General features: G+C 44.6%; 2 protein-coding genes across 27 annotated transcripts in view; one reads left to right on the top strand and one right to left on the bottom strand.

Moving 5' to 3' along the window:
* Positions 1 to 7,196: 7,196 nt before the first annotated feature.
* On the bottom strand, positions 7,197 to 9,773 carry LOC143270205 (uncharacterized). Its single transcript, XM_076559219.1, has 4 exons — positions 9,740 to 9,773; positions 9,374 to 9,481; positions 7,804 to 9,266; positions 7,197 to 7,449 (listed from the first exon to the last, which is right to left on the bottom strand). Exons 1-3 carry the CDS (start codon positions 9,771 to 9,773, stop codon positions 8,614 to 8,616), a joined length of 795 nt encoding a protein of 264 aa, XP_076415334.1. The 3' UTR covers positions 7,197 to 7,449; positions 7,804 to 8,613.
* Emsy (EMSY transcriptional repressor, BRCA2 interacting) overlaps positions 8,503 to 12,595 on the top strand; it is a 75,001-nt gene continuing 70,908 nt past the window's right edge. For 8 of the 26 annotated variants that reach the window (XR_013043391.1, XR_013043392.1, XM_076547937.1 and 5 more), the window contains exons 1-2: positions 8,503 to 8,640; positions 10,277 to 10,385. Coding sequence is in view for 24 of the 26 variants with exons in the window: in XM_076547937.1 (XP_076404052.1) it covers positions 10,316 to 10,385 (70 nt within the window). In the remaining 2 variants the exon portion in view is untranslated. Of the gene's footprint in view, positions 8,641 to 9,223; positions 10,178 to 10,276; positions 10,386 to 12,595 lie in introns of those variants that run through there. The other 18 variants (XM_076547880.1, XM_076547852.1, XM_076547935.1 and 15 more) reach the window with 10 other exon arrangements.

Raw genomic sequence — 12,595 nt, 5'->3', positions numbered from 1 at the left:
AAGTATTAAAAAAAAAGAGTTGGAGCTGAGTTTAAATTCTGGTGTGATTGTTGACAATTTGTACTTTCCAGCTATGGCTAATATTCCTGCCAAGTCCTACTCACATTGCAGATTCGTGAGGGAAAATAAATCCTAGTGTTTTTTTGCCAGAAATTTTTGTGGTGATGTTATGTAGTAGTTGCTCAGCAGGTCAAATTTTGGGACCCAAAGTAGGATGATGCTATACCAGAACTGAAAGTGTGGTTTTGGTACTGGTGTTGGGGCTGACCTAACAAGTTTCAAAAAGACTGTCATCATAAGCCTGAGGTTTCTACAGAAAGCCATCTGTGAGAGATTAAAGGACAGCGAGGAAAATCTTGCTGGAAGCAGGAGGAATGTGAATCTTAAATGTGTAGTAGAGGAAACACTAAGGGTACTGCTACCAGGGATGATAGGGACATTTAGAAGGTACCTAATGAGCTAGCTAATTGAATTGATGTTTTCCAGGTAGTGTTAGAAGTGCTACCTGGCTTCTTGAGAAAGGAAAGAACAACCCATCAAGAACAAGAGACCAGGACTGGCTAATTTTTAAAATAAAGAGGCTTTTTGTTTTTGCTTTTTTTCCTTCCCAGCTTTCCAGATGCCAAATGATGTTAAAATTAAGAAACAGCTTGCAGGTAGAGATTAAATCTAGGGCTCTATCAGGATAACAAGGTCTAAAGACAAAGTTAAGGGCATGATTATAAAACTGTCTATAAAGACCTCAGATTGCTGGGCAGTGGTGGTGAATGCCTTTAATCCCAGCACTTAGGAGGCAGAGGCAGGCAGATCTCCGAGTTTGAGGCTAGCCTGGTCTACAGAGAGAGTTTCAGGACAGCCAGGGCTACACAGAGAAACCCTGTTTTGAAAAACCAAAACCAAACCAAACCAAACCAACAACAACAACAAAAACCTCTCAGGTTCACCATGGTGTTTCAACAGAAAACAGTCCCTTTAAACAAACATCTTAACAGTATGCTTCAACATCTTTAAAAGTGATAGAAATTTAGGGTTGGGGAGCACACCTGTAATCTCAGGAATTGGGTGGTAGAGGCAGGAGGAGCAGGAGTTCAAGGGCTAGCCTGAATTAGATGGGACCCTGTTCTCAAATAAATAAAAATTCTGTGACTATTAAGCTTATTATCCCACAGCAAGCTTACAGGAAAACTATGATAGAGAAGCGTTTCTTTGGATAAAACTTGTTGGAGCAGCTATATAAACGAGAATATAGATTCTTCAGAAACTTTTAAACATTTTAAAAAACAATCATATATTACAAATTTCGATGAAAACAGAGTGGTTAAAATGAAAATGGGCCTTTGCACCCCTGAACTTTGATGAGCAGGAAGCACGTGAAAAATCAATTGGCCTCAAGACAGCTTTTGTTTTGAAGTGGAAAAGAACGACTGGGAAAGCAGAATTCAGAAAGTCCTGAAGGTGGGGTCAGGAGCTGTGGAGAGTCACACCTAGGTCAAAACCTGAGCCTCAATCTGAGGGGCAGTTTGAGGGCGGGTGTGCTCAGCTAGCCTCAGCTGTGTGACAATCCTAACTCAGCTTTTCCAGTGTTGTCTTTGTGGCCTGTGCCACTGGTCCCAGCTCCTTTTTTTCCCGTTTGGAACAGAAGTTTATGGTGGCCATGCTATGCCAGTTTCTATCCTTGACTGTTAGACACACACGGAAAACTGTTTGCTACACTGTGTGTAAATGTGCCCCAGGAAATTTAGTTAGACCGGAGTAGGATGACAAACTTGTGGTCCTCAAGAGTAAGGCTGGGCTGGCAAGATGGCTCAGTAGGTATAAACACATTCTACATATGGCCGATGACCTTTGTTTGACCCCCAGAACCCAGGGTGAAGAGGTTATTCCCCAAAGTTGCCCTTTGGCATGCAGCTCTACACACACACACACACACACACACACACACAGTTTATTTATTCATTTTTTTTTTTTAAAAGAAAGAAACCAGAAACCTATTTTTATAATGAGGACAGCAGACTGGGAATTTTGCGTGAAGGATACAAGGGAGTGTGGGAGGGACGTGAGTTATTTTGGCTAGAAACCAGGATGTAAATAGTTATGGACCATGGAAGTTGATATTTTAAAACATGGCCAGTAATCATCCAGCTGCCAGTATTATTCCTGTAATCAGACCACTTGAAGCTGAAGTAGGAGGGTTGCCAAGAGATCCAGGCCAGCCTGGCTATGGAGTGAGATCCAGGCCAGCCTGGCTATGGAGTGAGATCCAGGCCAGCCTGGCTATGGAGTGAGATCCAGGCCAGCCTGGCTATGGAGTGAGATCCAGGCCAGCCTGGCTATGGAGTGAGATCCAGGCCAGCCTGGCTAGGTAGTGAGATCCAGGCCAGCCTGGCTAGATAGTGAGTTCCAGACCAGCCTGGCTAGGTAGTGAGTTCCAGACCAGCCTGGCTAGGTAGTGAGATCCAGGCCAACTGGCTATGGAGTGAGATCCAGGCCAGCCTGGCTAGGTAGTGAGTTCCAGGCCAGCCTGGCTAGGTAGTGAGATCCAGGCCAGCCTGGCTATGGAGTGAGATCCAGGCCAGCCTGGCCATGGAGTGAGTTCCAGGCCAGCCTGGCTATGAAGTGAGATCCAGGCCAGCCTGAATTACAGGAATGAGACCCTTTCTCAACCTTGCCTTCCTCCCAAAAATCACCCAGCTGAGCTACTTGTGATTTTGTCAGAAACTACAAACTGAGTTAAAACAAAAATATTTATTGTTTCAAGTCACTAGGGTTTGGGATAATTCATTAAGCACTAATGACTAATAAACACAGGAGAAAATTATGTAATGTTGAGGATTGTCTTAGGGTGGATAGGACAGAGACAAATGAGAACTGGTGAGAAGACCGAGTATCACATAAATGACTGTGGGGTTCAGAGTAGAAAGTAAACACAGGAAAAGGAAGCAGAGTTGAAGTGGATAACTGGAAGCCTGTAAATGTCACTCAGGTTGAACAGGTTTGGTCAGGGCGGAGGAATAAGCAACCCGGAGTAAAAAGCTTTGCTAGAATGTTGATAACTTGGTCACTGATTTCAATAGAACAACTTGAGAATGAAGTGCAAGACGTGGTCACAGAGTGAGTAGCTGACCAGCAGCAACGATGCTGAAAGGCCTTTATGATGGTGAGTGCAAGAGCAGAGGGACAATGAGGAGGAGGAAGAAGAGGGTTTGGGGAAAAAAAAACAACAACCAAAAAACCAAAACCAAAAACCAAAACCAAAAACCAAAAAACCCAAACCTATTCCACAGAGGTGCTCTCCAGAGGCAGAGGCAGGCAGATCTCTGAGTGTGAGGCCAGCATGGTCTACAGAGTGAGGACAGTCAGGTCTACACAGGTAGATCCTGTCTCAAAAAAAAAAAAAAAGAAGAGAGAGAGAGAGAGAGAGAGAGAGAGAGAGAGAGAGAGAAAGAAAGAGAGAGAGAAAGAGAGAAAGAGAGAGAAAGAGAGAGAAAGAAAGAGAGAGAAAGAGAGAAAGAAAGAGAGAAAGAGAAAGAAAGAGAGAAAGAGAGAAAGAAGGAAAGAAAGAGAGAGAGAGAGAAAGAGAGAAAGAAAGAAAGAGAAAAAGAAAGAGAGAGAAAGAAAGAGAGAGAGAGAAAGAAAGAAAGAGAGAGAGAGAGAGAGAGAGAGAAAGGAAGGAAGGAAGGAAGGAAGGAAGGAAGGAAGGAAGGAAGGAAGGAAGGAAGAAAGAAAACAAACAAACCACCACCACCACCAAAACCAAGGAAGCTAGCTATTCAGGAAGCAGAAAGTACTGAGGGTGAATGGCTGAAGTTGAGGTAGTGGCCAGATGTCTTACTGTCCTTTCTGGAGCCACTCTAGATTGTTCAAGCTCTTTTGGATGCTATTTGATTCCAGGAATGTTAATTCTAATGATCAATTACTTGTTGGCACTCTTTTTTGTCCCTAAATCCACTATCTTGATCTATTATTTCATAGTTTACTTATTTGGTTTTAGCTGATAGTCCAGTTTTCAGTACATCCCTTGGCTACATCAGAGTGGCAAACTTCTCAAGGCAAGAATCTAAGAGCAGCGTAGTACAGTGGAAAGAACTGTAGCCAGGAAGGCCACCCCTGGTCTAAAAGCCTCTTGAGACTTCCATTCCATTACTTCTTTGGACTCCTTTCTTCCTTAAATGTAGAAGTGAGCCAATTGGGGTTGGAGAGATGGCTCAGCAGTTAAGAGTGTTGACTGATCTCCTAGAGAATCAGAGTTCAGTTCCCGCGCTCCATATCCCGCAGTTTACACTTAGGTGTAACTCCAGCTCCAAGGGGCTCCATGCCCTCTGTTGACCTCCATCAGCACTGTAGTCATGTGCATAAATACACACACACACACACACACACACACACACACACACACACACATACACACACACCCATAATTAAAAACAGCCCCCCCCATTTTAGATTAATTTATGTGTATGAGTGTTTCGCCTATGTGCATGTATGTGAACCAGGAGGTCAGAAAAGGGTGTCAGATCCCCTGGAACTGGAGTTATGGACACTGTGAGCCACCATGTAGGTGTTGGGGATGGAACCCTGGTCCTCTGCAAGAACGACAAATGCTCTAAACCAATGAGCTATCTCTCTAGCCCCATGACAATCCTCTTACCTTGAAGAAATCAGTTTTAATACTTAGCTGCTTAGATAAACAAGGAATAGTTAAGGCATTTATTCTATCTACTCCTAAGCACTCTCCCAGACTAGGTGATTGTGATCCTTAAGGTCTAGCAGGGGAAATCTTCTCCTTCAGAAGTTAATCCATTTGAAATCATAGCTTTGCTCCTTTATTAATCTGTTATCTTATGCATGGTATTTAACCTGTGCCTTGTTTTATTTTCATCCACTAAAACATGGCTACTGTGATGGCTAGTCTTGGTTGTCAACTTGACTACATCTGGAATTAACTAAAACCCAAGTGGCTGGGTATATCCGTGAGGGATTTTTTTTTCCTTAACTGAATTGTTGGAAGTGGGAAGATTTACTTTTCATCTGGATCATCTGAGGTGAGTAGATCCATCTTTAATCTGAGCCACGTATTCCGCTGGCCGCCCGTAGGAAGGACACGGAAGAAGGAAGCTTGCTGTCTTTGCTTTACTTGCTCTTTCTGGCAAGTCTATTCCCTCACTGGCACAGAGCCTACTTGCTCAGGATTCCAGTGTGTACTCAAGACCAGCTGAGATACCCAATCTCATGGACTGAACAACTACTAGATTCTTGGACCTTCTGTTGGAAGACAGCCGTTGTTGGACTAGTTGGACTACAGCCTATAAGCCACTCCAGTAAATTCCATATATGTACGCATGTATGTATGTATGTATGTATGTATGTATTTATTCTATCAGTTTTGTTCCTATAGAGAACTATGACTAATGCAGTTAATATTAGGTTATAGTATGGATTAAGGAAGCTAACATACGGAACAGCACCTGAAATAGAGAAAGCTGCGAATATATTTTAGTTATTATTTTATTATGTGCTAGGCTCCCTTTCCATAAAGAGTTTGTTGTAGCTAGGAATTTCAAATAACCATAACTCTATGTTTTGAGCTCTGTAACATAAGTGTCAGGACATGGGAGTGTCTATCTCATGCTAGAGAGACTGGTAGGGCCAGAGTAAGTTTCACGAGATGTAAGGGAGAAGGGTAGTTTAAATATGATCCTTAAGAGAAAAGACCCTGGGAACATTTGGAAATACAAAGCAGTCAGAGATAACATAGAGAGGCTATGACAGCCTTAGCTACAAAATCAATATGTTTAAGAGCTAGGCACAGTGGCACAGACTTGTGATCCTAGCACTCAGGAGGCTGAGGCAGGAGGATCTCAAGTTTGAGGCCAGCCTAGAATACATGGTGAGATCTTGTCTCTAAAACAACAACAAAACACCAATGAATGAAAGGAAAAAGGGGGAAGATGTAAGATGGTATGAGCACTAGCATTGTTACTTGGGAGTTTGTTAGAACCAGGATCTGGCCCTAACTAGACAACCAGGAATTTGGCATTTTGCCAGGACTTGCATGCATTCTTGCTGAACATTAAGCTTGAGGACTACCATTGGCTGAAGGTGTAGACTCTGGATCCAAGCTGCCCAAATTTATAACAAATAAAGCTTCTCTCATTGGTGTGTATACATGCTGGAGGTCAGAGGAAAGTTTTGTGAAGATAGTTCTCCACTATCACATGAGTGGCTTCTGAAGATTGCATCCAGGTCACCAGGCTTGCAAAGCAAGTGTCTTTACTTGCTGAAACTTCTCGACAGCCCAGGCTGCTAAATTTAAAACCTTGCTTTGTCATTTACTTATGTGGGTCCTGCTTTTAAACCTGTATCAGGGACTTATTTTTAACTAGGGATATAGTTAGTAATTGTAAGGACTTATGTAAAAGATGGAGGATTAACTCCAACCGTTGTTACGCATATTTGACTTATCATAAAAGTCAGGTTTGTTTGTTTGTTTTTTTTGAGACAGGGCTTCACTATGTAACAGCCTTGGCTGTCCTGGAACTAGTTCTATAGACCAGTTCAAACTCAGAGAACCATCTGCCTCTGCCTCCCAAGTGCTGGGATCAAAGGTGTGTGCCATCACCAGCTGGCCAAGAGTTAGGTTTTTGTTGCCTTTTTAAGAATTTATTTTCTGCATATGGGTGTTTTGCCTGCATGTCTGTGCACTACATTCATGTTGTGACACTATATTCGTGTTGTGGACTACATCTGTGCAGCACCTGAGGAACTCCTGGATTATATATGGTTGTGAGCTACCTCATGGATGCTGGGAATAAAACCCAGCTCCTCTGGAAGAGGCCAGTGCTCTGAAATACTGAGCCATCTCTCCAGCCGTTTGTTACTGCCTTTTGAGACAGGGTACTACTATGTAGCCCTTGGTGTACCAGTTCCTGAACAGCTGTGCCTTCCCATTCACAGGATGGGCAAGTTAATTACACCCGCCTGGTGGAGATGCTGCAAGGGTCAAATCAAAGAAATGTCTGTTAAATTACAAAGTCTCCTATTAATATTTAATTTACTACTTTATAAGGTATTCTTAAGCAACTGACCTCACAGTGTACACCGGAAGATCAGGAGAGGCGTGTAGGAAATTTAAATGGTCCTTTTTATTCCTGACTAACCTACATCTCCATTCAAGAGAACGAAAAGACTCACATTCATGCAGTGGTCCACAATTTATTAAAAACAAAACCACAAAATAACAACAACAAAACCCAAAACGGTTTTGGTCACAGGGCCTCTTGCAGTCCAGGCTGAGTTTGAACTCCCGATCTTCCTTCTTCCACTTTCCCAGTGCTGGGATTACAAATGTAATTCATAGCGACCCATTTAGGAAAAGAACTTTCATTCACGTTGTGTATCTGAATATTTCCCAGAGTAGTTTTTGTCGTCACTCCCCTCGCCCGCTTCGTGCTAGGAATCAAATTCAGAGATACGGGTCTTGCGCATACTCTACATGCAACCTACCACTGAGCTAGATGTCCTTCCAGTGGTAACCCTAGTTTTCAAGGAAATTTGCTAACAGCAAGATGCATACTAACAATTCCTTTAGATTTGTGCACTTTCATTGCATCCGATGTTACCAGAGTTCTACATTTGGAGGGAGGACACTACACAATTTGATGGAATTTACCATACTAGAAACTAACTTTGATTTTTCGGATCGTTGTAACAATATATTGGGCCTCTTTCCATCTGTAAAACGGGGGACAAGACTTCCACAACATGGTGTGGTTAAATAATAACAAAGGCAGAACGCGAACCTACCATGTCGTAGTGCCTCAAGTAAATCCCTTCTTCCCTTTGGCAGATAGAGCACAAGATATCGCTATCTTTTCTATTTTGCACATGGCGTAACCCCAAGCCGAGAACGCTCGGATTCCCTTCTTCGACTTGCAACTCTCAACACCAAGAAGGGGGTACGGGCCACTGTGAGGTCCTCTCTCTCAGTTCTCGTAGCGTAAATAATTTCTCTTGAGGTGTCGTCTTGGTGGTGGAAGGACGCTGATGATTGCTCCAAAGAGTCTGAGAAACTGGACCTTAATCCTCAACCGTTCATCAGGGACCAAGCTGGGGTTCTTTTCACCCCTACCCTCGATAGAGTGAAGGTCGAAGCCCAGGTCCAATCACCGACGCCATTTTGGCCGGTACGTGTGACGCCACACGTTTAGCTGAAAGAGCAGCCGATTGGCTGGGAAAGGCCGGGAGGAGAGGCGCGCGAAGCTAGAGACCGGAGGGTAATGTAGAAGCCAAAAGGAACTACACTCCCAGACTTCCTTGCGTACGCGACCGGCAAGCCGCGACAGAAAGAGGACGGAGTTTGAGCTCGGACTACAACTCCCAGTAGGCCCCGCGACGCCCGTCCCTTTCTTTCGGACCGCGGTGGAAAAAGGACGACGGGGCGAATGGAGGCTTTTGAGTGCTCGTTTCTCAAAAGGCGGGAAAGGCGAACTACACCTCCCGACGAGCCGCGCGCGCTTGCGCCTGCGCTCTGGTATCTGTCGCCATCTTGCCCCTTCTGAGGCACCGCAAACAAACCTAATTCCTGGTGTCCCCTAGTCTTGGCGGAGGAGCCTTTTAGATGAGCCCCGAAAGGCCGGGCAGGTGGGTGTCTCTTAGGCGGGGTCCTGGGAAGAGCTGGCAGGCTATCCAGGGCACGGGGGCGCTGAGCCAGTCACTGGGAGCCCGGCTTGGGGCGGTCAGCCCCATCCTCCGTTGTTTCCTAACGGGATCGTGGGGCTCCCTCAAGTGGACCGAGGGGGACTCCGGCGCGCCTGGTGATGGGACACCGGAGGTCGAGGTCTGGGAACCCCGGGGCGAATCCGGACCGTCTGGCTGGCTGTCCGCATCCCTGCTTTCTCTCCGTTGTCCTCGGCACTGCGGAGAGCGCGAGGCGCGGACGCTGACCAAGGTTCCCGAGAGCCGCTGCTGGCCCCGGGGGCGCGGGCTTGACATTGGGACCGGCGCTGAGGCGCGCAGGCGGGGAGCCGGGCGGGCTGCTCGTGTTGTGGTGCGGTGAGGGAGTGCGTGTTTGGAGAGGGGGCGGGGCGGGCCGCCCGCTGACACTGGCGCGGGGCGCGGAGTCGCTGCGCCCCCGCTCCCCCGGGGCGCGCTCCGGCCCCCGGCTTTCCCTCGCTGTGCGGCCCCGCCGTGGGCTCCGCTAGAGGGGATGCTTTGGGATGCCGTGACGTGGTGCCTGATTCGGGCGGTCGCCGGCCGCCGCCGAGAGCCTATCGGGAGGCGGGGACTGGTTTGGGGAGCGAACGGATTCCTTTGGCTCTGCCCCTTCCTCCTCTCCACCCCCTTTCTTTATGTCATCCTGCCAGCTGGGGCGCGCCGTCCAGTTTGGCTGGCTCAGGGTTGGTTCTGAGCTCGGAGGACGATGGGAAATAGGGGGAAGGGGGCTCCACTTGAGGCTTAAGAGTTGGAGTTAGCAGCCCAGAGCCTGGAACGCAATAGAAGAGTTATATCGGTTTAGTGTTGGACTCTCAAGCTGGCTCATTCATTCATTCACCCTCCTCTCGTGCTAACAATCCATTTATCAGTTTAACAGATGTTCAAGGAAGGTCTACTGTGTGCTCAGCCAGTAATGTGTGAGCTACCGGTTCTGTGTCCTATTGTCCTCCAGATTAGGGAATTCTCAGTGCGAAATTCCAGGCATCTAAACTTTGGGTAACTTGTGGATTCCTGACTATTTTACTACCAAAACTTGAGAAGAGTTCTTTATTAAGTTCCATTTACCCCAAAAACATGCTCTACCCTTTGCTTATTTTATCTCATAACTTATTATTAAGGAAACTGGACACTGGTCCAAGGTTGCACAGGTGGCACAATCTATTTGGCAAGTTCTATGCCAGCCACTATGAAAGAACTTGACATGCCCTGTTTTCTAATACTAACACCAAACCGGGTGGGATTACTTTTTTTTTTTTTTCCATAAACGTGTACAAATAGGGTTCAGACAGGCCAGTTCACCAGGATGAAACAACTAATTATGTTGTAAAGCTGGAACTGGAACCAAGTGTTTGACTCTAAACCCCGTGGTTTTCAACTGTTAATCTGAGCTGAATCAGTGTGCTCAGATGGTGGTTTGACTATTTGTCAGAAACTGGCAAGCACGGTGATGAAAGAAGGTTGTGAGGTATTTTTTTCAGTTTTACTTCGTAGCCTGTGGATGGAGCTCCAAGTGAGTGGCCTTTTGCATATACTTTGGTAATTTGATTTGTTTTTCTTCTGATAGGGAGGACAAGCTCTTTGGGGCTACCAAGCAGAAGCAGCAATGCCTGTTGTGTGGCCAACCCTTCTGGATCTCAGCAGGGATGAATGCAAACGGATTCTCCGAAAATTGGGTATGAATTTTGTTGTTTTTGTTCTGAGCAGGGTCTCACTGTGTAGCGCAGACTGTCTTCAAAATGGCTTTCTCCTGCCTCAGCTTCCCAAGTGCTTGTACCACAGCTGTGCTCTGACATGCCTACCTAATGGTTTTATTTTTGTTATTTTATATTTTTCTGTAACCCTTTTCATTTTCTGTGTGGGTCATGGCTGTTGGTAGCATGCATGGTCCTCAGCTTTCTCACCGTTTTCCCAGGGCCTAGAATGATTTGTAAGTGAGATACAGGAATTATGATACAAGGAGCTATGATAAATGGGAAGCCTGGCCATTGTGGGTTCTTTTTTAAAAAATTAATTTATTTTTATTTTATTTGCATTGGTGTTTTGCCTTCATGAATGTCCGTGTGAGGGTGTCAGATCTTGGAGTTACAGACAGCTATGAGCTGTCATGTGGGTGCTGGGAATTGAACCCAGGTCCTCTGGAGGCGCAGTCATGCTCTTAACCACTGAGCCATCTCTCCAGCCCCCCCGTTGTGTATTATTAAAGTCAGCATCTCACATAATAGTCAAGCCCCAATAGATCTTCATTTTGTTTGGGTCCCCATTTTACATATGAAGTTTAAACCTAAGGTAATACTCATAGGAAGTTATGTAGTCAATATTTGACTATAGGCCAGTGGTTCTCAACCTTCCTAATGCTGTGACCCTTTAATACAGTTCCCCATGTCATGGTGACCCCCCAACCATAAAATTATTTTTGTTGCTACTTCATAACTGTATTTTTGCTACTGTTGTGAATCGTAATGTGAATATGATTCTGTGTTTTCCAGTGATCGTAGGCAACCCCTGTGAAAGGGTTGTTTGACCCCAAAAGGGGTCGAGACCCACAAGTTGAAAGATACTGCTCTAGGCAGTATTTTTGGTTTTGGTTTTTGTTTTTGGTCTCATATTAGCACACTACTAACTTTAATAGATGTGTATGTGTGAGTCATACCTTTTCTGGATTCTAAGTTTATGCAAGCTGCCTGTTTTCCCAATTAATTATTGTAATTGACAAAACACACATTATGCTTAAAGTTGATTATTTAATGTTTTTCTTTTTCCATTTATAGCAGCCCTTTTCAACGAGCATTTAGGGAGAGAAGCAAGCCCTAAGGCTAAGGCATGTGTTTTTTATAGTGAACTAACTTTTTCCTTATGTGTGAAAAATGGTATTAGTCACATGCCATTCTTGGGAATATTGAGATAAAAGAGTTACTCTAATCATTTGAATCGTTGGTTTAAAGTGAAAATCCATGAAAAATGCTATTATAGACTATAAGGGCCTTGTCTTATTTACCACCACTGTAGCCTGAGGCTAGTGCATTAAGTGAAATAAGTGACAGAATAATTTGAAAAGGAGCAGTGATGATTAATTAAATAAAAAGCCTGTCATTGTGATTGACATCTGAGAATATAGTGTTTAAGCAGCTACTTTCAGACATATTTGTAGGTCACTGAAGTTTTCCATCAGAGGAAATCTTTGTTGTGATTTCTATATGTAGCTCAGATAAAGTTGTATCTACTGTGGACCTAGTGCTATAATGTCTGCCTTTTTTTTTTCCTTTCCCCTTCCCCCCCTGAGGGTTTCAAACTACTTAACCTTGTTTTAGAAGTTTGAAGAGGGTTCTTTTTTGGGGGGTGGGGGCAATCTTTTAAACTTATATGTAAACTTTTGTCACTATTTTGGAGGTACTTGGCTATAGACATGCACTAATGTAACTTGCTGTTGGTTATAAATTAAACTCCATTTCTTCTTTTTTTTTTTTTCTTTTGGTTTTTCAAGACAGGGTTTCTCTGTGTAGTTTTGCTGCCCTTCTTGGATCTTGCTCTGTAGACCAGGCTGGTCTCGAACTCACAGAGGTCCACCTGGCTCTGCCTCCCAAGTGCTGGGATAAAAGGTGTGCGCCGCCCCCGTCCGGCTGAACTCCATTTCTTTCAGAATTAAAAACATGCTAGATGAACAGATCACAAGAACAGTAAATTGGACTGAGGTTTCTGGGTTTTAAGGGCCTTGAGTCAAGGGTTTGGGTTTAAATATAAAGTAGTAACTTTTAAGTTTACCTCTAGTTTTTCCCATAAATGACTTGGGGTGATGTATGAAAATGGCTTGATGATAAAACACTATAAAATGTACATCAAGAGGTTAAAGTTTTGGTATTCAAGAATGAATACCCATGAAATTACC

Source organism: Peromyscus maniculatus, chromosome 1, assembly GCF_049852395.1.
Source record: "Peromyscus maniculatus bairdii isolate BWxNUB_F1_BW_parent chromosome 1, HU_Pman_BW_mat_3.1, whole genome shotgun sequence".
NCBI lineage: Eukaryota > Metazoa > Chordata > Mammalia > Rodentia > Cricetidae > Peromyscus > Peromyscus maniculatus.
The sequence above is the reverse complement of the archived record's forward strand: the minus strand, read 5'-3'. Positions and strand labels throughout refer to the sequence as shown.

Bases quoted from the DNA above. Each gene is read 5' to 3' on its own strand.
- LOC143270205 (XM_076559219.1), bottom strand. From the start codon at position 9,773: ATGGAACTTAATAAAGAACTCTTCTCAAGTTTTG. The intron at 9,482-9,739 runs GTAGTAAAATAG...ATTGCGTTCCAG, and splicing joins AGAACTCTTCTCAAGTTTTG to GCTCTGGGCTGCTAACTCCA. The intron at 9,267-9,373 runs GCGCGCCCCAGC...GCCTCCCGATAG, and splicing joins TGAGCCAGCCAAACTGGACG to GCTCTCGGCGGCGGCCGGCG.